General features: G+C 41.5%; 1 protein-coding gene across 3 annotated transcripts in view; it reads right to left on the bottom strand.

Annotated features, from left to right (window-relative positions):
- WWOX (WW domain containing oxidoreductase) overlaps nt 1–25,778 on the bottom strand; it is a 471,276-nt gene that overhangs the window by 41,138 nt on the left and 404,360 nt on the right. The window contains exon 9 of one of the 3 annotated variants that reach the window (XM_050979040.1): nt 6,990–7,079. The exons of the other annotated variants lie outside the window; for them this stretch is intronic. Within the exon in view, the coding sequence (XP_050834997.1) occupies nt 7,005–7,079 (75 nt within the window). The 3' untranslated portion in view covers nt 6,990–7,004. Of the gene's footprint in view, nt 1–6,989; nt 7,080–25,778 lie in introns of those variants that run through there. 3 annotated transcript variants of the gene reach the window in all.

Here is a 25,778-nt window from a genome sequence, read left to right as displayed (position 1 = left end):
TATTTTCAGATGAGACTAATGTAGGTGTCTATAACTCATCTTAATTCCTAGACCTCCTTTACTGCTGGGAAGAAAAAGGCACTTTTTGAGAACTCTTCATCTGACCTAAATGAGCATTTTACCCCAAGGTGAGATAAGCTGTGGTACAGAACCACCACCATCTCTCCTCAGACTGCAACAAAAGCAACAGCCAGGAATTTTATGAAAAAAGTCCTGCCACTAAATGCAAGTTCTTGTCATGCACTGAAAAATAATAAATCCACTCTGAGGCCTCCAGAACTAAGCTTTCTCTTGAACTTTGTGTAGGATGTAAAGCTGCTAAAATGTCCTTGTGACAAATGCATGATATTCAGTGTATTCACAGATTTAGCAGCTTTGACTTAGGAAGTGCTTTGAAAACTGCTTCTTACACCCCAGACTTCCCAGGAATGGTCATTTCTGGCATTTATTTTTATTTATTTTTCTTATGGGAGTGGTCACTGGCATTGGGATGGATACATTGTTTTCACCAGGGAAGATAATATATGAAGCTGATGAGCTGATGACATGACATGATGATATCTTACAAATGTCAGAGGGAATACTGTTTTCTCTAAAAACAGTGATATATGGAAAACAGGAGCTCTGCTCTAAAAAATGCAACTTGCACACTGGGCTCACTAAAGAGAAAAGTGCAATGTGAAATTTACTTCTTGGAAACAGAGATTATTTATGCTGGCAACTACAGACAAGGCAGAATTTAAATAGCCATTATCCACTCACAACTGAAACAGAAGAAGCAGGAAAACTCATCCAATTTTTCCAGGAACTTATGTTTCCTAGTGTCTCCCTGAATCCTGAATCATATTCCTGCCAATGAGATCTACTACAGGTTCTATTCAAAGAGATGTAACCTATAGAAAAAAGCCCAATAAACAACCTGTTGCAAGAAAAAAGGTAAGACTTTACAAAAAAGCTGGCAGAACTCCTATTAATAAGAAATTAAGTCTATAAAAAAATAACAAATCTTGAGTAGATTCATTCATTTATTATATTTACAACTTTTTTCATTTCTGGTAAAGAAGTTAGATCTCTTGAGGATATGACAGTACTAAATCTTAAGGAGTGAAAATAGTAATTATTAGAACAAGCACTGTGATCTTTTAAAGGTGAGTAGTTTTGTCTATTTCTACTTATGCAATGTCCACCTTTGCATCCAGTTAAGCTGGCATCCATATTCAGTTTTAACTTGAAAACACCTGCAGAGCAACCCCTGTGAGCTCTAACAATGTGCACTGGAGTGGAACCATGGTCATTGCTCCTTATCCTTCGCACTGGGAAACCCTGTCAGGTCAAGCTTGTGCTTCAGTAAGTGGCCTTTGGTTTTAATTACCTCCTGTAAAAGGTGAAATCTGGGTTTCAGGAAAGGCAATATGAATTTGCTTGTGTGAAGCCATGGTTTCACCCAAGGTGAACGTGCAGCTGTGTGTGCACCTACCTGTACATACATCCAAGGCTCTGTAGCCTAGGATTGCATATTCCTTACTGCCAAGGAGAAAACGGAGCCTTTAAAATATTCAAATGGGGTATGAAAGGTCTACATATGAGCTGGATTAGCAATCACCTTTCTTACAATCATTTGATATCAAAAATGAGTATACCCATCCTTTCTGGCATCAGCAGGGGCAAGAATTGTGGGGGTCAAAGCCATATCAGGTTCCCAGGACATGATCAAAAGTGTAAGTGAGAAATAATCTTCATCTGAAAACTGCTAAAGCCACATTAATTTTCCATTGTTAGCAACAGATCAATTGCTACCAAGGTTTCATGGCTGTAGGACAGCTTTGCACATCTGTTGTTCTGACTCCAGATGAGCCCCCCAGCCCTGCCATGTGCAGGCTCTCTCAGGGCAGCAGCTGTGTTACTGTGACATGGTAAAGAAAATAATCATATTTTGTAGAACCATATTTTGTAGAATCATATTTTGGCTGATGGAACTGATTTCAGGACAACACCCAGAAAAAGCAACCAAACCAACACCGAGGTGGATTAACCTGACTTTAACTTACTTTGGTCTTCTGAGTTGCATCTAAATTAGATATGTAGAGTTGTTGTCTAAATTATACAGTGTATCACTGTCAAGGAAGTTTTGATTATAGACCCTTGACTTGGAAAAGTAGCTGTGTAAATTCTGTTGGAGTTTGGAAATGGCTCTTAGTTACTAGCCAGACCAGTGCTCCTTTTCCACAGACTCCACCACAACACTTTTCCCGTTTCCTAACAACATCATCTTCTAATTTAATTCCATGTTCTCACACAAAAGAACAAGTATATGGAAGCACAAATTGTATTTTTGAAAAGCAATCCCTGTATTGTTCCATCCCCATCAGTATTTAACTGGTACTGACAAAGCAGCTGTTATTTTTCACACTTGAAAAAGCTTGGTGATATCTCAGTTACCGAGAGGTGGCAAAGGAAAGTATTGTCAGCAGTTGGACTGAAAACCTTGAGTTTCATTTCTAGCGATGATTTAGCAGCTCAGAGATGTCAGATTCATGATGAACATGATCTGACATTCTGGCTGTTGAATACAGGATATATTTAGCAAAAGTCAATACAACAGACACAACTATGACAAGCAGAAAGCAGCCCTAAATACGGTCCTGGGTGAGTTGCTGGTGTCCACAGCAGACTGGCAGCTTGGCAGCTTTGCATGGCTGTCTGCTGTTGTCCCTGGACATTCCCAAAGCTCTAGGAGGAATCCATGTGTGGGCTGAACTGATTCTCACTCAATCACAAGAGCAACCTTGACATCCCAGCCCTACTGTGCGTGAAGACGTTGCAGGGTATTTTTACACCCTGCTATATTTGCGTGTCCATGAAGTGAGTGCCAGGCTCACTCTATCCATGTAGGTCTCACTGCTACCTCCCCCTGCCCCAAAGAGTGACTTGAATGCATCAGGAATGGCTGTCTCAGGAAAACTGTTGGATACATGGTATGAATAATGCTATTAAATGTAAAGAAACAAACCATGACTGGGGAGCTCCAGCAAATCTCTCAGCTCACAGTCACGTGAACTTAGCTGCCATAATTTCTGAGGGTGTTTAATTGTAACTGGAACATTGATTCCCAAGTTAATTTTTGTGCCATCAGTGTCAAATCCCTGCCTTGTAAAGCACTGGGATCAACTGAGCAAGCCTGATTGCACTGAGCTCTGCCAGGACTGACTTTACCCCAGCCTGACACTGGGCTGTGACTCCACTCTCACTAAGGGGCTCTAATCAAGGCTGCAACTGCTGGGAAGCCCCAGCCACTGGTCTGTGGCCAGTGGACCTGCATAAACCCATATTTCTACCCTGGATGCCTCTGCTGGCCCAAGCTCAGCCCACTCCTGACTCAGTGTGTAACCTGGCTGCACCATTCAGAGCATGCAGACACTCCCAAAAGATCTGCCACCACCACTGGTTCCACGCTCCTGGTTATGATGGATGATTTTCACTGCTAATGAGGAAGAGAAAGAGAAACTGAGTGTGTGTTGGTTCCTTTCCAAAAGCCTGTCCTGACTGACAGCCAGTGCCTATCCACTTGAAAAGAGGGCTGAACTGGAGATGGATCATTGGTCACATAGGGCCTCCAAAACATGGGTTTTCACAAAGCCTGGTTCTCTGCCTCTGGGTCCCTTTTAAGCACCAAAGTGATTTTTGGTGGTTTTTTTGCAGTTGAAAAGAAACTGTGCACAGGACAGTGTACTTACAGTCACAGAAGTGGATCTCCACAGCTCCCTCTGCTACACCTGAATAAAGTGTCACCAGCACGAAGGAAATCATTATAAGCAGAAGAGGAATAATCAAGGGTGTGAGTTTTGGTGGTTGTAAAGTCCAATTCTTCACACAAGATGTGCTACTTAATACAGCTCCAGCATTGTTCAGTGGGATCTGCTGCAATCACCCCAAATCTGAACCATCTGACCTTACCACATTAAGCCTCGGTGTTTCCCAAATCCTGTTAATAAAGAGCAAACAGCCAGTCTCTTACTCACTCTCTGGAGCAAGCGTGGGGCCAGAGGAGGGAATGCAATGTGCAAGTCTTTAGCGAGGCAGGGGTGGTTTGGGCAGCAGGAGAGGCTGTCCCTGGGCTCGGTGCAGGTGTAGAGCCTGCGTGTGCACTGCTGCCTCCCGGTGCAAACAGGCTGTGCTTTGTGCTCTGCTCATCCATCACCCGCCCTGTCAGCACAGGTCAACTAATCCTGCTCTCCCTGACCTCTGACCGGCACGCCGAAGGGAGGCAACAAAAATTCAAATGCACTGCTGAGGGAGACAGAATTGTTAAAGCTGCCTTTTCTTCTCACTGAGACAGGGTAAAACAAACTTCTAAATGCTATTAGAGAGCAAACCTCCGTAAATGAGGAGAAGCTGCACTCTGAGGCTTCCCCTTTATGATTAATAAGTTGTCAGGTCCTTCAAGGGCTTTCCTATAATGTAGGCATTTTATTGGGTTTTGCCCTTAAAGACTCCTGCCTTGATTCAGTCATTTTATCTCAATATTTAATGGTTATAAAAAAAAAAAAATAGCCAAACAAAAAAGGCAAGCAGATGCACACTCCAACCAGACAAAAGGGGACTGCAGATACACCAGACCAAAGCTGCCAGCTCCACAGGGGGAGCTGATTCTTCCACTCGCTGAGGCAAAACAGTAAAACATTTTGATGCCTGAGTTAAAGATGTAAAGGGTGAGGTAAGAAATACATAAAGGGTAAAGAAGACAGGCTGAACTCTCAGGATTGGTCTGTGTGTCTGGAGCAGGATTTTCAAATAGATCTGGGGGCAACTCAAAAGAAAGTTGCCCAAAACAGGCTTTTGTACTCATAATAACAGTACTCTTCAAAATAAAGGCATTGCTCCTCATTCAGAGTAGTTTCAGTATCAGAATGGCTAAGCTGAATGTATTTTCATGCCTCAATATTTCTTCTTTATCGCTGGGACAATGAACTCTCAATATTTTGAAAGGCTGAATGGAAGAAGTCGCAAGACTCACAAACAAACGAAGCCAAGACTGTTTCTGCTTTAGCTGTCAAGGTAGTCACATGTGTAATGTTTTCACTGAAAAACTAAACCAGGTATTTAGAGCAAATTCAAAACACCTTCCCACTTCCTCCAGTTACCAACATAGTGGAAAAATATACACACATTCACTCGCATGTTTTTGCTTGAGGGACTCAGCGTCATTTCTGTAAACAGAAGGGAAGATGTGGAAATTCCTTTGCATCGAACAGAAACTGAGCACAACAAACACAGGATAAACATTGTGCACCACACATGACAGGGAGTGACATGTTTGCAGGAATCACAGGATGGCTTGGGTCGGAAGGGATCTTAGAGCTCATCCAGTTCCAAGCCCCTGCCAAGGGCTGGGACACCTTCCACTATCCCAGATTGCTCCAAGCCCTGTCCAACCTGGCCTTGGACACTCCCAGGGATGGGGCAGCCACAGCTGCCCTGGGCAAACTCTGCCAGGGCCTCACCACCCTTAAAGTAAAGAAATTTTTTCTAATATCTAATCTAAATTTACTCTCTTTTTGTTTAAAGCCATTCCCCCCGCTCCCCAAAACACTCGCAGCAGAGATTGGGGGCAGTGAAAGGGAGGGGGGTGATTTTACAGAATAACTTCCTGGGAAGATAAAATTGAACCCCAAATACAGGAGAAGGTAAATGGACAACCTGGTTTGGGTGCAGCTGGTCCAATGTGTTATTGCACTCTCAAAAGCTGCTTTAAGAAGAAACTTCTTTTTGAAGCTCTATATTTTTGGTAATTCTATCTCTGAACAACGTTGCTTTTCAGCTTGTTAAGAGAGATTTGTTTTTCAAATGTAACTAGCAACTTGTTTGCCCATGGAATGCAAATGTAAAAATTAAGATGAAGCCAAAAGAGAATCTTCCAACACAAGAATGCAGCAAAAACTAAATTCAAAACTTAGGTGTTAAAGTCTAAACCATTTTGACCATTTAAAAAACTGAGGCTTTCCCACTCAAACATTTTCTCAGATTTGAGTTTTGGGTTGCAAAAAGGGCAAAAAGGACTCACAAGCACACCTTTCAGGCCACCAGTGTCTCTTGGAAATCAGCCTTTAGACAGAGCCACAAGCTGACAGCAAAATGGTAACTGTGCCTGTCACTCACACTAGATAGCAGAGACCCACAAATATATGTTCCAGCTGAATTTTTGATCCTAATATGTGAAATTTTCTGACCTATCATAGGGTATTTCTCTGAGACATGGCTTTGATATGAAAAACTGGTGGAAATGCAGTCCTTAGGCACCGTTCTAGCTCACATATGTGCACACAGCTTGCCACTGATTTCAACAGGAGTCACATTTAAACAAATTGAAGCTAAATGTTCAGTTTCTGGTTGTTCCCAAGATAAACACGAGCAGGCCCCTGTGGTGTGATAGCCGTTAATGCAAATGCACAGTTTTGTTGATATGTAAAACCTTCTAAGAGCCAGAAGCTGGTTATTCTTAGTCATCAAGATGAGATCTGAATCTTTGGGATGTTTGCGTAACCCTGTAGGCTTAATCCATTCTGAGTTACAAATTAGAATCCTCCAGCAGTCAGTTAGAATTGAATCTGGATCACTGCAATGTGGAAAGCTGCTGGTCAGATTATGGGCTGACCCTACATTTGAAAAATCATCAATAATGTAATTACCAAAATTACTATCAGAATCCTGAATAGAAATAGTTAGATGACCACAAAGACTTATGTATGAAGGGTGAAAAGGCAGGAACTGATTAACTTCACGCTGGAAAATTGAGTTCAAAGTCATAAGACATGCTCAGGACTGGAGGGTTTTTATTGCCAAGGCAGGAACAAGCAGAGAGCTGCTGAATGCAGCTGATATTCCGTTGATAGCTAAGTAGGAGACATCCTTATAAAGCTGCTGAAAAGAAGTTTAAATGGGTCTTCACAATTCAGGCTGAAAAGCAATCTCGTGTAGAAACCACATCTAATTCTCTGCAATGGCCCTTATTCAAAAGTTGATGGGTTGAGATCGTCTTCCACTTGTGTTTTCTTTTGTTGTTGTTTTTCGTAGGACACTTCCTGTTTAGGAAGGGAAATGATATTCAAAACTGGGGTTTTACTGTAAGTGATTTCAATAATGTACTTCTCCTCCTACCACAACCACAACCCCTCTCTGTCTCTCCAAAAACAATAACAATAATGAATGGTGAGTTCATGACACGTTACCTCGTGATGCAATTTGTCAGCAAAAAGGAAGAAACAGGAAGGTTGGCTCAAGGCTATTATAGAGCTAAAGGTTGTTTGAGTGTTTGTTTTATCACTTAAAACAGCTATAAAATACTTGTATTATGTATATTCACTTTTGTTTTCTTTTTTCCCTAAATCATTCTCACCCAAACAACATAATTAGGAGTCTGAATTTGATCTATGTGTCCCTTTGAGGTGAGTCCTGACTTTGCTATCCTGAAGGTGAGCAGACACAGCCTGGAACTACTGGATTGCAACACAACATCTGACAATATTTGTTACATATTTCTGTACTTGTTCACCAATGTCTTCTCTTCACCCTGCAATTCAAATTATATTCCTCACTCCTTTTTACCATACTATCATAAGCAGAATTCAAGAAGTGTTTTCTGTCACTGTAGATTTCTAACTGAAGGATCACAGTTGAGAAAGACATGAGGGTTTTAATTTAACCCAAATTGAGTTCAGTGTAAACAGAGCACATAGATACATGAATTATGGACTAAACTTCAACAACATGATTATGAGGAAATGTGGCAGAAAGGCTGCAAATCCACAAAGAGCTGTTGGCATGATCGTGTACTATTATAAAAAGGAAAGAAAAGCCAAAACAATGTAAGTAAATGCTGTGATCTACCTTCACATTATGCTTTTACTTTGGTGTTTAAGGCAGACCTCAGTCCATACTGTAGTAAAGTGGGAATGATATCTTCTTACTCAGTGTAAATAATCATGTAGAATTCAGAAAAGAAGAATTTGATAAGCCACTCATTCCAAGAAGCAAAGTACAGCTGGAAGTACCCATCATCTGAAGACAAACAGTGAGTAATAATCCCTGGTGGTTGTTCAGAGTCTCAAGGTAAATTTCTCAAGCAAAAGGGTGCAAACACTTTTGTCCTGGGGAAAGTCCAGCTCAGAAACCCCCCTAGGTCTGGATGTTTCCAAGAGCTGTTATGCACTGTTAACTGGCTCTTTTCAGGGTCCATGTGGATGTTTTCCATTGTTGGTGAGAGTGGCTTTATCCCAGAGCATTCCCAGGGAGCTGGGGCTGTCATGGTGCTGACTCGGTTTTACACAGTCCAAGCTGAAGCCACTGGGGTTTCCTGGGGTTCAGCACCTCTGAATACCAAACCATTTAAGGGAACTTCTTGAAATAAAAGGAAGGTTTTATTCTTGCAAAGTGCAATTTAGTGAAACCCAATCCCTTTTATAATTATTATTTAGAAAATATTGATTTTTTAATTTTGACTTTAATATTAATTTTCTGTAAGAAATATTGATTTTGTCACTGAGAAGGGGTATTACTTTATATAGCTTGGAGTGAAAATAAGGGTCTTTCAAAATTTTTCAATTTCAAGCTTTTAGATATTTTTTTTCTTCTGTTCTAGCCTTTTGACCTCTAATTATGATTTGAAAGAGAAGCTATTTTTTAAATGACCACATTACTTAAAGGGCCTAATTTTTTTTTCTTTCTTCTCTCGGTGTCTGTAAAATGCTTAAAGACTCTTGGAGAATTATAGCTGTATAAGTTTGCATAATTTTTATAAAGAAGTAAAAAAGAAGAATAAAAAGACACCATGTATTTTTAATCAAATTGCCTGGATTCTTTTTTTACATAACTTGCTGTCTTAGAACATGAAAATACAGGGGAACTGAATGATCAAGAAACTCCCCATTAAAAAAATGCAAATAACCCATTTTTAATTTAAAAGATAAGCTAATTAAAAATAATGGCTGTGGACAGTTCCTGACAAAGCAGTTCAAAAACAAGAACCATGTATTTCACGAGACTTTAGTGTTTTTTAATTAAGATGATTTTTCATTTCCCCTCTTGGCCTGTGATAATAAAAAGCTGCAATTGGAAACCAAGCAGGTTGGGTTGTTTTTTTTTTTTTTTTCCCATTGAGAAGTATCAAGAAGCAAGGCCTGATGTTGACTGATGGGAAGCAAATAAAATCCTGGGCAGTTCCACTCGGTGCTAAAAGCCAGTCACAAATTTTCAATCGAGGGAAGTAAAGAGGAAAACTCACTGCTCATCACCCAGCAGTGAAACTGTCCACTGGCTTTATCTCCCTCCTGGCTGGCTGGTGCTCCCCATTGCAGTGGCACTCACAGCTCTGCCTCTGCCAGAAACTTCTCCTTTGGCTCTTTGTTTGCTATTTGACCCTCTTGCCTCCTCCCCTGTGCCATCTTCTGACTGCAGCTCCTCGACAACAAAAGAGCTGTCACCAGGCCTGTGACAACAGAGATGTTGACAACATCTCTTTTGGGATGCCAAGAGTGGTGAGTTTTGATCAAAACATGGAAATACAGGTAGTTCTAACTTCTGTTAAGAATATATAAGGTTATTTCATCCTGCCATTAGAGTGGACCTTCTTAACCTTTCTTAGACCAGTACAGGAGCTGGTAATCTGAGATTAACTAGAGCAGGGCTGTGAGTGGGATAGCAAAGGAGACACAAAGGTACTTTGGCAGCCTCAAAATGAAGATGCAAGAAGTAAATGTAGAAACCTGGCTCTCACTCCTAAATCAAGGGACAAGCAACACTTTGTGGGCATGGACTTGGCATTGGAAGAGTGGTAGGAACCCAGGGCATCCTGTCCTGTCCCACTAACACTGCCAGTGGGGCAGCAAGGCTTGGCCTGACACAACTCTTTGGTCCTCCACCAAGCCAGGCTGCACCCAGCTCCTTGTACAGCATCCAGCCCTGCTGCTCACCAAGCCAGAGTGGACAAATCAACAGGCCACAGCCTTTCTGCATTACTCTGAAGAAAAAACAGTGCAAATAGCCAGCTGAGGTGGACTTGCACCTCTTTTCCTCCGGGTGAGTGGTGCAAAGCAGATCAGGTGCAGTAATCTGGACCCTCGTGCCCTCAATGTTGTTTTCAAAGACAGCAAGCAGGAACAGGAGACAGGAGTCACAGCAAGCAGACATAAATTTGAGAACACAATATCCACCTGAGCAGAGGAGGATTAGAAGGGATACGAGACATTGCTTGGAAATGTTGTCTTAGTGGTCACACTCCTAACACCAGGAGGTCAAGGGGATGAGGGAGCCTGGTGTGTGAGGCTGCAGGTCATCCGTGCAGCTGGTGACCAGGGAAGGGCAGCAGAGCCATCAGGGAACACATGCACAGACCCAAAAAGGCAAATGAGCCCTCAGCTAGCGACTCCACATCCTTCCATCCCAAGGTATTCTGTGATTCAGTGATAATTTGTCTTTCCTGTGCATCTGTGCAGTCCAGTAGGGCTGTTTCACAGCTGCTCAGAAAATGTTTTATTAACTGGAACACCACACTGAGAATTGCCTATTTCCAATTCAGATCTGCCCCAGACATCACCCACTTACAGCCACGGTGTAGGAACCCACTGAGTGGGAGAAAATCAGATCCCAAATCTGGCTGGATTGCCATCCACCCTCCTTGCCCTTCAAAGCACTAATTCATGTCCCCATTCATTCTGGGGCTTATAACTGTGGGGTGAGAAAAATCCCCTCATGTGTTGGCAAGGTGGGGCTCAGGAGCTCAGGAAACCTTTGTAGACTTGTAAAATATGAGAGACAGACCTTGCAGCTCCCAGGTCACATGTTATGAATAGAGCCCACAGTCATTATGCAATCCAATTTTATAGACTTTAACTGACTCTTTGAAAGCAACCTAAGGCTTTTAAAATGCGAAGCATCCAAGAAAAAACAATTTTGGAGTATATGAAGATGCTTGTAATACTGCTAAGGAATTCATTCAAGTTGTGTTTCTAGCTGCAGAATTTATCAGGCTGAGATAAATATGTGGCTTCAGCTTTCCAGCAGAATATTCAGTGGCACTCACACTTTTCCAACACTAATACAGAGTCCACAGCCTGCTGAAACCCTTCTTGGAATGCAAGAGCCGACTTATTTCAAGTTTATTTTTACCAATTTAATCTTCAAAACTTCAAAGTTTTCCTTCTGCTGTATTTTTAAAGGCAAAACCCCCCAGTCTCTACAGGATTACAGCCAAACATGTGCAACATCGAGGTACACCTGGAAGCCATTAAAACCTGAACTTCAAATCTTCTGGCAAGGAGGGGTGTGGAAAACTCCATCCTCCCCCTTCTCCATGTTGACACCCTGTTTCTATTAGGGTACCCTTGAGCCAGAGGTGTTCAAAATAAGAATTCAAACTGCAAACAAACACATTATAAAGAACTCTGCAGTGCTGCTCCAGGGAAGGGTCAGAGGCCAGTTAGGTCAGGCTGAGATAAAGACAGAAACCTCATAAAGAATCAGACAGTTCCCAAATAACTGAAAGGTTTCAGGTATGTTTAAGTATGCAGATAATTAACTTTAAAATGCACAGGAATATTTTTCCTTTTCTTGATCATGTTCACTCAAAAATCTTTATTTGAAGTTGAAATAAAATTAATTACTTATTCCTCAACAGTGTCATTATTTTGAAACCTTGGCTCAATTTCATATCTTGTTTGGATATTTTTTGTTTTAGAACCAGAAAATCCTACTATGATTTAGAACTCTTTTTTTACATATATAAATATATATATATATATATATATTTCCTTGGTAAATTGTGGCTAGATATAGATATGAGATGCCAGATTGTTGGAAGTAAAACAGAAATTGCACTGTGAACTGCCATACCAGCTGGTAACCACATTTTCTAGAAAATCTGTGGGCAGGCTGTCTTGAGAAAACAGAATGGGAGCTAAAATTGTTGCTATTTTTGTGTGATAAGTAGTTAACTGAAAAGGCAAAACACAACAATTTCACTTCAGAAGTGTTAGTTTTCTAACTATTCATGGTTTTTTTTCCTCTTTACATTGGCTTTGCCACAAAATGCTTTGTTCACCCTTTCCAGCTTACATACATTACATACATAAGTCTACAAAATTTGCCTTTCTTATTGTATGTATGTTGTTCCAAGCCAAGCATAGTCCCCCAACATTATGTAGTTAAAAAAAAAGAAAAGAAAAGAAGAGATGGCTGCTGAGCTCAACTTCAGTACTTGCAAGACAGCATCTTTTTTTGGAAATCTTACTGCTTTTAACGAGAAGCACCACAGCACTGCTGCCACGTTTGAGTAACGTGTGGTTTTTATATGAACAACTTGATTCCTTTTTTTAGCATGGAATACTGATTTCTCCATTCACAGAGCAAGCAGCCCTTTGTTTCCTCTACAAACTGCTGAGTTCTGAATAGATCCCCAAAGGGCTGGGATGGTCCTGCCATAGCATGGGAAAAACTTCTCAGCTATCTATCCTGCAACTCAGGCACGTGAAACTAAAGCCAAGCATTTAACTGAGGTGGGAGATTCCTTGTGACTGAGGGAGAAGAAAACATTAGGAGAAGTTGGGAACATCGAACTGAAGGGCACCACACAATGTCACAGAGGGTTGGTTTAGCATCCTCCTGGATTCACCCCAGAGCTGTGAATGGTGTCACAAACACCCCAGCTCGTGGCTGTCCCCCCCAGGAGGGTGGAGGGGCTGTCTCCCCCTCCCCATGGATAGGGGCTGTGCATCCCCCCTTCCCCAGGCTCTGATCTCTGCTCTGTGCAGTCCCAGCACTGCACCCTCAAAACAGCAAATATGGGATAAAAACCAGTCTGAGCTCCAAGTGTCTGTCTGGCCACTGCTCCCAGGTCACTTCCAGCTAAACAGTGACAGACTTCTGGCACTCAGAGGCAGGTGGGGGAGGCTGTGATAAACCTTGTTTGTTCAGGTGCAAAGCTAAATGTGGTTAGGCTGTTTTCCTTCAGAAAACAGCGAGGCAGCCCCACAGGCTCTCCCTTCTGCCTGGATGCAGGGTTTTCATGGATCCTCACCATCCCACCATCTCTGGGAGCTTTGCAGGGTTTAACCTTGTTGGGAAAACACCTTTTTCAGTTTAAACAACACGAAGAAAAGGCTAAATGAATCCTGTACCTTAAGCCTGGTAACAGGGTAGGTTTGCTGGGAGTGATTCTTCCCCAGCCAAGCCAGATGGCAGAATGGGGTGAGAGAGGAACATTTGCCTCTTAAGCATGATTTCATTATTATTATCATTATTATTATTATAACTTGAAGAACTGACTGTTAAAGTCACAAGTTTCAGGGCTAAGACTGCGTGCAGCCACTGCTGGAAGCACTGTGAAAAAGTGATAAAGGATGAACCAGAGCAGAGCTCATTGTAAGGCAAAGAGACAAATCAAGGCTGCAACTGATATGGTTGTGCTTTGGAAGTGTAAATAAATGTGAAAAGCAAAGGGATTTCATTCCTGAAGTTTTACAAAGACTCTGAAAATTAAGAGAGGAAGAGAGCACTCACTGCTGCTCCACACACTCACACACACACACAAAGGATGTGCCCTATGAAACTCCATTCATTTTTGTGAATTTTTCTCTCTTCACAGCACATAACCCTGCTGACACATAGCACCTTGTCTCAGCACCCAACACGAGTGCAAAGTATGGCAGAGGGAAGTGTTTCCTTCCCAGGCATGCATGAGGAGCCCTGGGAACACAGGGCAAGGATTCACAGAGGGGGCTGAGGTCTCTCCTAACACCCAAAGTGTGGCCAAAAAGAGCAAAGCCACCTGTTTTGGTAGGAGGTGAAGCTCATGCTGAGGGCAGGGGAGCAAGGGCCAAATGACTGCTCTGATGAGTCGTCATGGATTTCCTCCTCTTGGAGCAGTGCAGCTTTTGTATTCTTGTATTTTGTATTCCTCCCACCTTAAATTAGGATTTAGATGTTGAGAAAAGCTGCTGTTTCTGAGGAGAGCCTGGGCACAGAGGCATTTTACACCAGTTTGGCAAACAAAAGATACTTTAAAAGTAAAATCTTTGAAGGGTATCAGGAGCAAATCCCCTTGTGCTTAACACTGACCTCTGGAACAAGGAATACTGGAAACAACTGCACTAGATTTATCCAGTGGTCTTAAGGGGCTGAAAAGCATTTAAGCAAGTAACAGCCTCCTGCTTTCCCAGGCCTGACTTCAGACTAAACCTTTGTCAAAAGCCAGGGAAATATAAACCCACATCACTTCATCTTTAACTCCATATACTTAATTACACATAGAGTTAGCAAGCTAGTGTGTTTTACTTAAATTAAACTGACAGGCAAAACTCTCTCTAGCATTTAATACAACTGAGCAAATGTTTTCCCTTTGAAAGTGCCCTGGGAAGCAGAGTAGGTTAACTGAGTTACTTACAATGTGAAAAGCACATGTAGCATGTCACCAAATATATTCTGAGTTGCATAAAAGATGTGCCATGTTCTAGCAGCTAACTCTTAAACTCTTGGAAATTAGAAACACCTGCCCAGTGTGCCTCAATGCTATATTTATTTGTCTGTGAATATTTATAAGCATTTAAACTACTAATGTTGTTGGCATTGTTAAATCTTGATTGTGAAGTTTGTAAATATTCAAAAGAAGCAGATGTTTACTAATCCCATTTACCTTTAAGGGAAAAAAATGTAAAACTGGAACGAACGCAGATTGTTAAACTGTTTTCCCAACAGAAACAACCAAAATAAATTACTGCAATCTGAAGACTATAAAGAGTGACTTCAAAGGTCAAAGGATTAAAGACAGTCTAAACCATGAAATGCATTTTATTAAATTAATAAAACATATGATTTCGCTAACCTAATTACACGGACAAATTAGCTGGAAAGGAACTTCAGAGCTCGCCATCCCGGATTAGCGCCGGCTGTGGCGAGGCTGCAGCAGCCCTGACCTGGCTCCCACAGCCTCATCCTGCACGGAGCCTTCTCCAAGGGCAGCGTGGAGGGAAGAGGCAGGAGCTGAGAGCCTGCCAGGGCTCTCCAGTGCCTTCAAAGGGCTCCGTGCTGCTCCGGGACCCAGCGCCGGAGCAGGCGCAGCCGCTGCCAAGGAGGCCTGCACTTGGCTCTGCTGAGTAACCAAAACACTAATTCAGCTCTCTCTTCATCTGTTTTAAATCATGCTTTTTAAGTGTATTTATGTGATAAAGAATTGAAGCTGTTTCTTTTGGCCATCTAAATAATTGGGACACTCTCCTTTTCAAATAGATTGACGTTTAAGTACAACAAGCGCATTGAAAAGTGAGTTTTGGCTCACAGAGCCTTGAATTTGCTTAACTCTTTCAGAGCTTAATAGCAGCTTTTCTCAAAGCCAGGTTTCTCAAGGAAATATAAGCCTTACAGGGATCAGTCCTGTTCCCACAGAAGTAGAGAAAGTTTGATTTAAAGTGATCTCAAAAAGAGCACTGTAGCACGGACTGTTTTACTTAAGCAGAGAAACTCTTTCTTCACAAAAGACTGCATTATTCCATTTATAAAGAAAGCCCACTCCCAAACAAAGTGACTGAAAAAGCTATCATTTACTCAAAGCACATCAGCAGGGATGGCAAAATCTAGGGGAAAAAAGTATGGCTCAGCTGGGGTGGTGACATCTCAGGGGACAGCAGCAGAGAAAAACGTGACAGTGCCATGTTTTACAGGATGACTCTCATTAGCTTTAGGAAAGTTCACATCCACATTCTCTTGGTGAATTCACCTGCACAGATACAGCTGGAAGGAACAGCGCCTCTGCAGCTCCTTCTGCTGTGACATTAAACGTGGCAAGGTTATCATTTAATACACCACCACTGAGGAATTGATCCATGCCCTTGGAGGAGGGGGTGGGGCTCTCCTTCCCAATACTTTACAATTTGCTCGGACAACACTGGAAATGAATCCTTAAAATTTCTCAGGTAGAAAAACTTCACAGTGCTACTCCCAGTAAATCGAGTTCAGATTTATCCTCCTCCATTAGTTCAATTCTCTACTGATGTGTGTTTTACTGTTCTATTTCCCCAAACTCTATTTTAGGGTTTAAAGGTTTAATTAAATATTTTTTTTTAAAATATTAAAAATTATAAAGAAAATAAAAGTAGCTTTTGCCATTTTAACTTAATATTTGTTCACCAAACTATCACTATCTTGTGACAGTGAAATAGCATTTCACTTCAATAGCATCAACACCAGGTGCTCACCCCATCAGCAAGCTCCCCTCAGAATTCACATAGTTTGTCATGAAGTGATGTGACACCCCTAAAACCTGAGAATTAGTGCTGTTTCCAATTGAGAGAATGTTCTGAAAGATTCCCCTGATTGCTGTTTAGTCTGCATATAGAGAGCTTCACACAAACCCACACTTTTTTTCTCTCTCTTTTTTTTTTTTTCCCAAATAACATTCTAATCTGTCATCAGTTTTGGATAGGAAAGGAGATGTCCATGATTCCAATATTTTTAATTTTCAAGGTCATGTAGCCCAAATCATAAAGAAGGAGCTCTCTTGGCTCTGTGCAGCAGTGGCTGAATATGCAGTTAGATCTGGAAACAATTTCAGGCTGATTTATTAGGGTTAACCTTACACAGAATTGGGGTTTTTTTGTCTAAGTAAAAGGAAAGCAGGGGAAAAAAGAAAAAAAGAAACCCTTCACTTTGTAGACTGACATTACAGTAGGTTTTCACTGGTTATCTGGCTCTATTTCCCCATGAGAAGGGGTTTGGGCAGTGTGTCCTGGGCCAGGGGAACTCTTCCAGGGCAGTCCCTCCAGATCCTCTCCTGCCTGCAGAGGGGGACCACAGCAGTGTGCCAGCACAAATGGGGCACTCCCTTCTCAGCATGACCCAGGTGAGCAGATCTCCCTCCCTAGTGTTCAACCCCACCTTTTTCTGTCCTTTCCACCCCTGCCTTCTGGCTCTGAGCACCCCTGAGGCAGCACAAGCCCAGGCTCACACAGGTACCCACCAAAAAGTAGGTTTTGCTGCCCCACACCACAGCACAGCACATAGCAATACCTGCTCTTGCTAATGGTTGCCCTTAAGGCACTGAGAAGACCATATTAATAGTAATTCATGTTGGGATGCTCTGAATCAGCAAGACATAAGAAAATGAAAATAGCAGCAGCTTTGCATCATTACAACTCTACCCCTTGTGGATTTTCTGCTAGTGGCAATATCCCTGAGCTGGCGTGGACTAAAATATTCTCCTCTTAATACCATTCTCCCTCTCTTCAACTCCTACACTCAAAGAAAGCTGAGTTTACTAAGTGGCACTACTTTCTTATTTTAATGAATGCATGCAAAGCATATTTATATGAGTACCAGAGCTCAGAGGTCTAACAACAAGTTTTCTCATTGTAGATCCCACTCTCTACTCACTGCTTGCACAGTTTGTGTTCAAGAGAAGCTCACACTGCAAGTACAAGTCAGAACAACAGCAAAACAACAGTCCCTGCTTTACACTGCAGTAATGGAGCCTGCTGGCCACACCAGAAGGGTAAATCTTGGGATAACAGCCACTGCTAAAACACAAAATAGCACCAGTGCTTCACACCTGCAGGACCTCACTCACTTTGGTGTGAGGGTTCCTCTGTCAGGGCTGGTGATTTGCTGAACCTTGTTTGTGTGTGAGTGCAAAGCACCATTCCCCATCCAGCAGAGTCACTCTGACCTCTGTGTGGAACCTCAGTTCTACCCCTGCAGCATAACAATGCTGCTTTGTGCAGCCCCTGTAAGGCCATGGGAGTCAGGATTTACTGCTCCTGCAATTTAATAATAACCTTCTTCCTTTCTGGCTTATCCAGTTCACTTTCTAAAACAAAATATATAAAATGCCAGACCTTTTTCATTGCTTCTTCTCTCTGTTAACTGATCCTCATTATCACCCACTTTGCAAAGGTTTCTTTAGACTACAAACTGCAGGGAGGAAAACTCCAGAAAAAAGTACTTGTTCTGCTGACACAAAGTGAAGGATATTGCTTTAAAAGCTTTCACTGAATTGCCTTTTTGTGCATCATGCAAGAAAAACCAGCTCTACTTAACATCCTAAATATTTCTGTTCAAACTACAGAAAGTAAAGGTTACAAACCTTCTAACATCTGAAAAAAACAGAATAGTGATTTTCCAACCTTTATTCATTGCAGGTGAAGGCCTGATGGGCATTTAACTGGCATTTACAAACAGCTGAAGCAGTGGCTCTGAACTGCACGAGCCATAACATGGGAAAGATGATAACACACAAGGGCAGGGTGAATATCACAGATTTGTTCCTGAAATGAGCTGAAAACCTATGATTCAATTAAATCAGTAGAAAACACAGACTGAGCATTCTGGGGCCCAAGCTGTAAATCTGGGCACTGAACACACAGCCTTTTTCTTCTCCCTTATTATATTTTTTCCCCTGGGGGTTGCTGGCTTGCCCAGGAGTGGTACCCATGGCACGGGGTAGGTGCCTTGGCAGGCAGTGCTCAGCCTGGCCTGTTGGCTTTGGGGGCTTCTGGGAACCACTCCTTTCAGTTTCAGTCCTGTGTGGTTTCACACCTCGACCCCACAAGCTCACTTTGAACTTGTGGTTCAAATGAATGAAAAATCACAACAGTCAAAACCATTGCTTATTGTGGGGGAACTGAGCCTGACTGTGTAACAGATGGTTTTAAACCAAAAGTATACATTAATCTCATCTCTTCAGTTAAAACTTCCTTAAAGCCTGCTATGAAAATGGAACATTGCTATTTCTTCCTTAGCTTCAATTTGAGAGTCTCTTAACAGCATTCTGCTTTTCCCATGTGCTGGCTTCCAAGTGCAACCCTTGAGTTTCCTAGCATGGCTCTTCCAATGGGCTCAGGTAAGAAGCACAACTTCAGTAAGATTATTTTCTAATTACATAAAGCTATAAATAGCATTCCTGCTCTGGACTTGCAGGCAAATCTGAATCAACATTATGCTAGGTCAGTCCTTATCTTGCATGTGCTGGATATAAATATCTGTATCTGAGATGGGTAAAGGAATTACATTTATGAGTAATTAACCAGTTTAATGAACATCAGTCAAGGGAAGGAGTTCAAGTTTAAATTCAAGTCTATGCTTGGCTTGTAATGCCAGAAGAAGCTGTGTACATTTGGTTTTCCCAGCAAAGCACACAGGCAATGACTGATAACAGCCATTTATTCTATCTCAGCTTGCTATGCAAGTATTTGCCTAGGACTTAACCCGACTGAATTCCAAGTAGTTTTAGAGTTTTACTGGAGGGAAGTTTTAACCTCTCTCACAGACAGTCCTATTGCAGCACTCTTAATGCTGCTTTGATAACAGCAGAGCACTGGGCTGCTTGTTTTGTGTAGTTGAGAATAACAAAGCACTCCAGCGAGCTGGGAGTGAGTGCAGCTCCAGCCAGCCCTAGCTGGAGCCTGGTTTCTTGGATACTCCTATTTCTGCATCTGATCAACACACTCGGCTTGGGGACTGCACGACAAAAGATCAGTCACTTGAATATATAAAATGCCACAGGACATGAAACCAGTCATCTTCAGGCAAAAAATAAAAAATTCTGTTCACAAAATAAACGCCTGAACCAAAAGCCAGGCAGGCAGCTAGATCTCTGCTAAACTGTGAAACTATGACTTCTGAAGAATCACCACCTCCTCCTGCATATAGTTGCCATTGGAGAATTTGTTCCAGCCTTTGCATTCAATATACACTTGCCACATATTGATTTTTTTTTTTTCCCTTCAAAGCTAATCTTTTAACTTTCCAACTGCAAAGAAGAAATATTGTCAGACTGATTATGAGGAAGCTCACTAACAGTTCACACATTTGATGGTCTGGCTATAATGTTGTACAAATCTAATGTCATAAGTCCTGGATCATGTACAAATATAAAAAACAGCATCAAAGATACAGCTTTTCCCTGGGTATTGGTCTTTCAGCTTGCAGAAGACTCATTCATTTCAAAACATGCTGGAATCACTGACTGGCTGCATTGTAACCCATAAATGCCCTTATATACAAGCCTTTGTATGACATTACTGAATGTCTTGAAACATTTTAAAGTTTTATTATAGTGTTTGACATCAACAAGGCAATTAGTGAGACCTGAGACCATGTACTGGTCAGACACAACTGATACCAGCAGCACTCTGTAAAAGTCAATGGTTGTCTTGGGTTTACAGGCTAAGGGTAAGGGTATGTCCATAAACACACTTTTTCATTTTTATAACTATAGCTGAGGCTTTAAAAAAAAGCCCACATTCCCCAAATCAGCTTAAATCACTGGTTTCTGAGATAAATAACAACAGGGGAGAGAAAGAATGGAGACAGAAGCATAGAATGGTTTGGTTTGGAATGGACCCTGAAGATCATCTCCTTCCAAACTAGAGATGCCACTCACTAGATCAGCTCTGACAATAACAGGAGTAGAGGACTGAATTTTCCCCCAAACTAGCAAAAGACTAATAAACAACAAACATATCACTGTGTTTAAGAAGGCCTTTCTCCAAAGATATCAAAAAGCAGTTGAAAAGTACCAAACATGTCCCAGACTGCCATGAGAAGTGCCAGGGGCCACGGAGAAGACAAGCAGGACTGCAGCTTCTTCCCACAACAGCAGAGTCACTGCTGAGGCACAGGGACAGATCCCTCTCACCCAGCCAGGCTGTAAAGGACATTCCAGAGCTGCCATGCAGAAGAAAGCAGGAGGGAGGATCTCAGACATGTCTTACTGAGCAGGAGCAGGCAGAAATGGGCATTTCAGTATGTGCAGGAGCTCTCTGTAATCAATGCTTGCTGGCTTTGGTGGAGGACATATGTTCCTAATTTGTCTCCTGCATAACCAGAAGGTGTGTTTACTGCTACAAAATCAAGTTAGCATTTACAAAGCATAATTATCTTTAAAAAATGACTTTGCCATAACTTTCAACAAACTCAGGATAGACTGGAAAAGCAACGAGGACTGCTGTAGCTTATTAAAGTTAACATTTTATTGAGCAGGTGGAAACACAAGTCAGCTGTCTGCTCTTAGTTTCTTTCCTCTCTGACCTCTCCTGGGAAGGGATGGATTCTAACAACTGAGTAACAAACTTATTCTGATTTTTTTTTTCTGGTATAATTCTGGTTAAAGGTTTTGATTCACAATAGTTGAGATCAAAAACAGAAACGTGGGTGTCCTACAGGCTACAAAACTGCCCTACTTAGTTTTCTAGCCAAAGTTTTTAAAATCAAGCTGAGACTGAAGCATCTCATAACTGCAAGACATTAAATGTGAAATTAAGTGACAGATAAGTAATCTAACAAGACAATCTCAGCTACAAGAGTTTATTCACCTCTGCTTTTCAGAGTCACATCTCCCTGTAATTTATGGCATACATATTTTCACAATTTGATGCAACACTTACATTAGTTTAATCAAACACTTTCAGAGTGCTTGGTTCATTACTTGTGTGGCACTATATCAATTGCACTTTACTTACTTCCCTAATCAAAGAGTATCTGAATTCTTTGGACTGGACAAATGGATATAGATTTTACAGGAAAACTAAACTAAATGCATATGCATTATTTTAACTCTGAAGCATTTATATTCCCTCATAGCTCTGATTTCTAATCCAACTGGCTAATATTATTCACTGAAAAATCATAGTACAGTAATTTAAAGGGATAATAAACACATAAAACAATAAATAGTAATGTTCTAAGCTCTTGCCATGCCAATAAAGCTGTGATTCAGTCAAGTTCAACCATGGCTATGGAAGTAAGCCATCCCTAGTCATCAAAATGAAAAAAATCCTATCAAGACCCATTGATTTCAGTGGGATTTAAATACAAGTTTAGGTTCTGGATGGATTGAAGGTAAGCACACTCCTGAACCAGAGCCCAAGGACACACACACTAAATGATGCCAAATCCCCAATGTCACTTCAACTATTTAAAGCTCTTCCAGTGAAATCTTGTCCCTTCCCTGTGCACAAATCCTCTGTGCCCATCACCCACAGCAAAGGGTGGCAGATCATGTTCATGCTTCACTTCTGCTCCAGACTTTTCCTAGTGCTTTATCTTGTCAATAGCCTATACTTATATATCACAACATTCATTTTATGTTTTATTACCCTGCCTAACCAGCACTATGCTGCAGGACCAGAAAACCTTTACAGCTGCCATTAAGTTTGTCTAGACAGAGGTTTTTTCCCTTAATTCTTTTCAGTGCAGAATATCCTTTATTCTCCTGTCATGACATCAGTTCACTTTAGAAGGACACTCATGCACACTGGGGTTGACACATATCACACAGGAACTACTCCAGAAATTCTTGGTGACTGAGGCATGTTCAGAGACAGTTGTAAGACATGAAAACACAATTCTTAAAACATTTTTTTCCGCTTTCTTTCCAGGATTCAGTGATACTCTCTGGGGTAGTACAGCCAGCTAAGCTGCTCTGTATCCTAAATCCAAGTTGAGAACTTGCCATGCACCAAGCAGGACACCAGAAGTGAGACAGACAGGGCTGTTGTCCTTTGAGCTACAAATCCTTTCCAAATCCACAGTGTGGGAGAACTGTGTGAACATCCACCAGGGTAATGCCAAAAGGATTACCCAAGATGGGCTCTGTTCAATTGTTTAAGCAGTTACTAATATTTTGCACCAAAACATGAAAATTTTTAAACATTTTCAGGACACTTTTGGTTCACATACCCAACTGGTCTTTTTTATGAGGTTCTAATAAGGGGAAAGGCAGCAGAAATTCAAACTATTTAACCATATATTTTAGCTTGAGAGTATTTTGCACTTTTAGCATTTTTTAAAACATGCATAGCCCTGTGTCAGAGGTATTTTTCACATACACCAGCAAATATGTTTTTGAAGAAAACACAAGAAACAGGGGGTGGGAGGAGGCTGGGCGGATTTTACCCCAATATTAAATATTGGTATTAGTTAATGAATTACTGAAAATCAATATGAAATAAAAATAGTATTTATTTTATAACTTCAAGTGGCATCTTTTATCTCAATACCTCAGTTTTGTCATTTAGAAGCTTTATCGTTCCGACAGCAAAGCTAAAGAGGTCAATTCCTCTTTAACAAGGGGCTCTCCCCCTTTTTCCCTTTCCCCTTCCCTCTCCTTTTTTGGCTCGGCCTAAATTTCTAACACCACCTCATGAAATGTAGTATACAGCTTTTAATTGTGCCCAGAGGCAGTACAACTTCAGAGAGGGTTTGGAGCAACTGGCAGAGGATTTGCAGAACAGCTGTGTTCCGGGAACATGTGCAGGAGCCCCGTCAGCACCTGCGCCCGCCCCTGCTCCCCGCACGCTCCACATCTGGGATTAATCACCCCTTTTAAAGGAATTAATACTCTTAACGTTTTTATTTTATTATACCTGTAGGAACATGATGCTATATTAAAATCTGCAGCTTATAAGTAGTATTTTGTTCGAGCCGGAGTTACTGGGGGGAATAAAACCTCCCTGCGCTTTGCCAAGAATGAATTGTTTTAATATCCCAACATTCAATATTATTTATTATTAAAGTCGAGCTCTGCTTTGGTGAGTAACTGGCTTTCTCAAGCTTTAACCTACTTTTCCCCACTGAACTCTACCTTACACTTCCAACACTTGCTGGAAATAAGCCCCCATAGTTCCTCCCCCCATCACCATTTTCTCAGCGTACACTATTCATGCTGGAAGATTTTTTTTTTTAAATCCTTTAAAAATGTGATATTATTTAAATGCCATTCAATTCCAACAGCAGTATTTGCTTACAGAGTTCAGACAGCACAGAACTCTATTCATACATGAGTTATGCCACATTAACCATTTACGATAGATTTTCATGTTAATTCTACAGGGGAGGAATCATATTAGTTTTGCCCATTTTGTATAACTTATAATGGAATTCAGCAACATGAGTCCTGCTCATTAGAATGGTGGGGACTAGAGAGGAAAGCTGAAAAGAAGAGGAGGGAAATCAGCTCTGGTATTAATGCATTCAAATGCAGACATTTCCCAAAAGTCAGGTACCTGAGTGAACACTTCTGAGCTAAAGCCACAAAGAGCTGACACGATTGCTGATATTTGGGAGTGCACTAGAATTGAGTTTTAAGAGTGTCTCTGAATCAACGATTCCTCCCAAAGTCTGATGGACCAGCCCATAACCAACAGAAAAATACACTGCTAATGCTTTCTGCATTATTCTATAGAGCCAGACATAGTGTGAAACCTTGGTTAGAGACGTGGTGAGTACGACAGGTTTTTGTCTTGCAATACACCATTTATCCAAGAATTGGAACAGAAATATTTATCCCTCCGAACCCTTGGGTAAATACCATCCCAGATTTCTCAATGCATATTTACTTTGAAAACTTAGTCTGGAAATTAAGCAAATAAGTACAGCATCCAAAACTGGCACACTTTGCTGTAGGAATAATTTTCCCAGTGATATCTACAACATGGTCCTTTTGTATCTCATAATTCAGCTGCTTAACCTTGTTCTACTGAGCTGGAATTGCTCAGCAGCAGAATGGCTCTGAAGCCAAAGCCCCATATTGGTCACAGCCACTTTTGGACTAATTTTTCTTGTACTTGTGAACCTCAGCAGCCTCCTGGTCCCATTTATCTGTGTTGGGTACCTTCCTCCTGATGCAGACAGACTGCAGCACAAGACTAATTGCATTTTTGGCTTTCTATGCTCAGTATCTTTACCACCTTTGCTCAGTTGTTCTTCCAAGCAGATTTTTCTATTTCTGTCATAGTGCACAATATATTTGTAGTGACTGTAGCCTAAAAAAAACTAAGTGCTTAATGAAATACATTAAATTAAATACCTATTTTGAGAATTACCAAGCTCTGCCTGAATATTATGCACATTACATATTTTAACAGGGAAGAGGGGGAAAAGGCAAATCTTGTTGTTCCAGCCCAAGCTGGCAGAGCAGCCTCCCTGACTCACCAAATTTCTCACTCCCCATCACCTTGGGAACAGCCCCCAGGAAAAATCCACTCAACTGCTCAGGATCCCACAGCACCTTTTGTTGGGACTTATCCCTTCTTATGGAGGTGTTGAATATATGTTTTTAAATATAATTGCTATTTTTTACTCTCCTAAGATGGTTTTGTTGCGAAGGCATGACAGATGTGTGTTAATTAGTGCCTTGGTTAGCTCCTGTCACCCTGATTTTAATGGAGCTGAACAAGTTCATACACCACTATCTAACTCACTGAGAAATCATAATCAGGCTGATTTATGCAATGGGCAAATGCACACCTCACACTGAACCTGCAGCACAGGCTTAGCAGAAATGGAAGCACACACAGGTATTGCTGCCCACACAAGCCAAGCTAGGGGAGGAAAAAAAGAGATTCAATTAAATCATTAAAGCAATTGCACAATTGCACAATTTTGGTTTTGGGGCCAAAGGAAAGCTTGTCCTGAGAGGTAATTCCCTCTCCCTTAGCAGGAAACAAAAACTGATGGGCAAAGGTTGGGACTGGCTGGGTATAATTTTAAGCACTGATGACTGGGGATGGGGACAAGGGGTGAAGAGAAGCACAAACAAAGCATTCCTCTTTTTCCCAGATTCTGAGGTATAATGGGTAGGTGTGGTTGTTTTTCCTCTCTGCTGTTGGGATGCACAGGGAGGGAGATGGCCCTGCTCTAAGCAGGAGGGAGGACGAGGTGACCTCCAGAGGTCCCCTCCAGCCTAAATTTTTCTATGACTCCAATCAAAACCCTCAAGAGATGCTGAATCTGGCAATGCC

The sequence above is a fragment of the Serinus canaria genome, chromosome 11 (assembly GCF_022539315.1).
Source record: "Serinus canaria isolate serCan28SL12 chromosome 11, serCan2020, whole genome shotgun sequence".
Taxonomy (NCBI): Eukaryota; Metazoa; Chordata; class Aves; order Passeriformes; family Fringillidae; genus Serinus; species Serinus canaria.
Note: the sequence above shows the minus strand (reverse complement) of the source record. Positions and strands in the feature narration are given on the sequence as shown.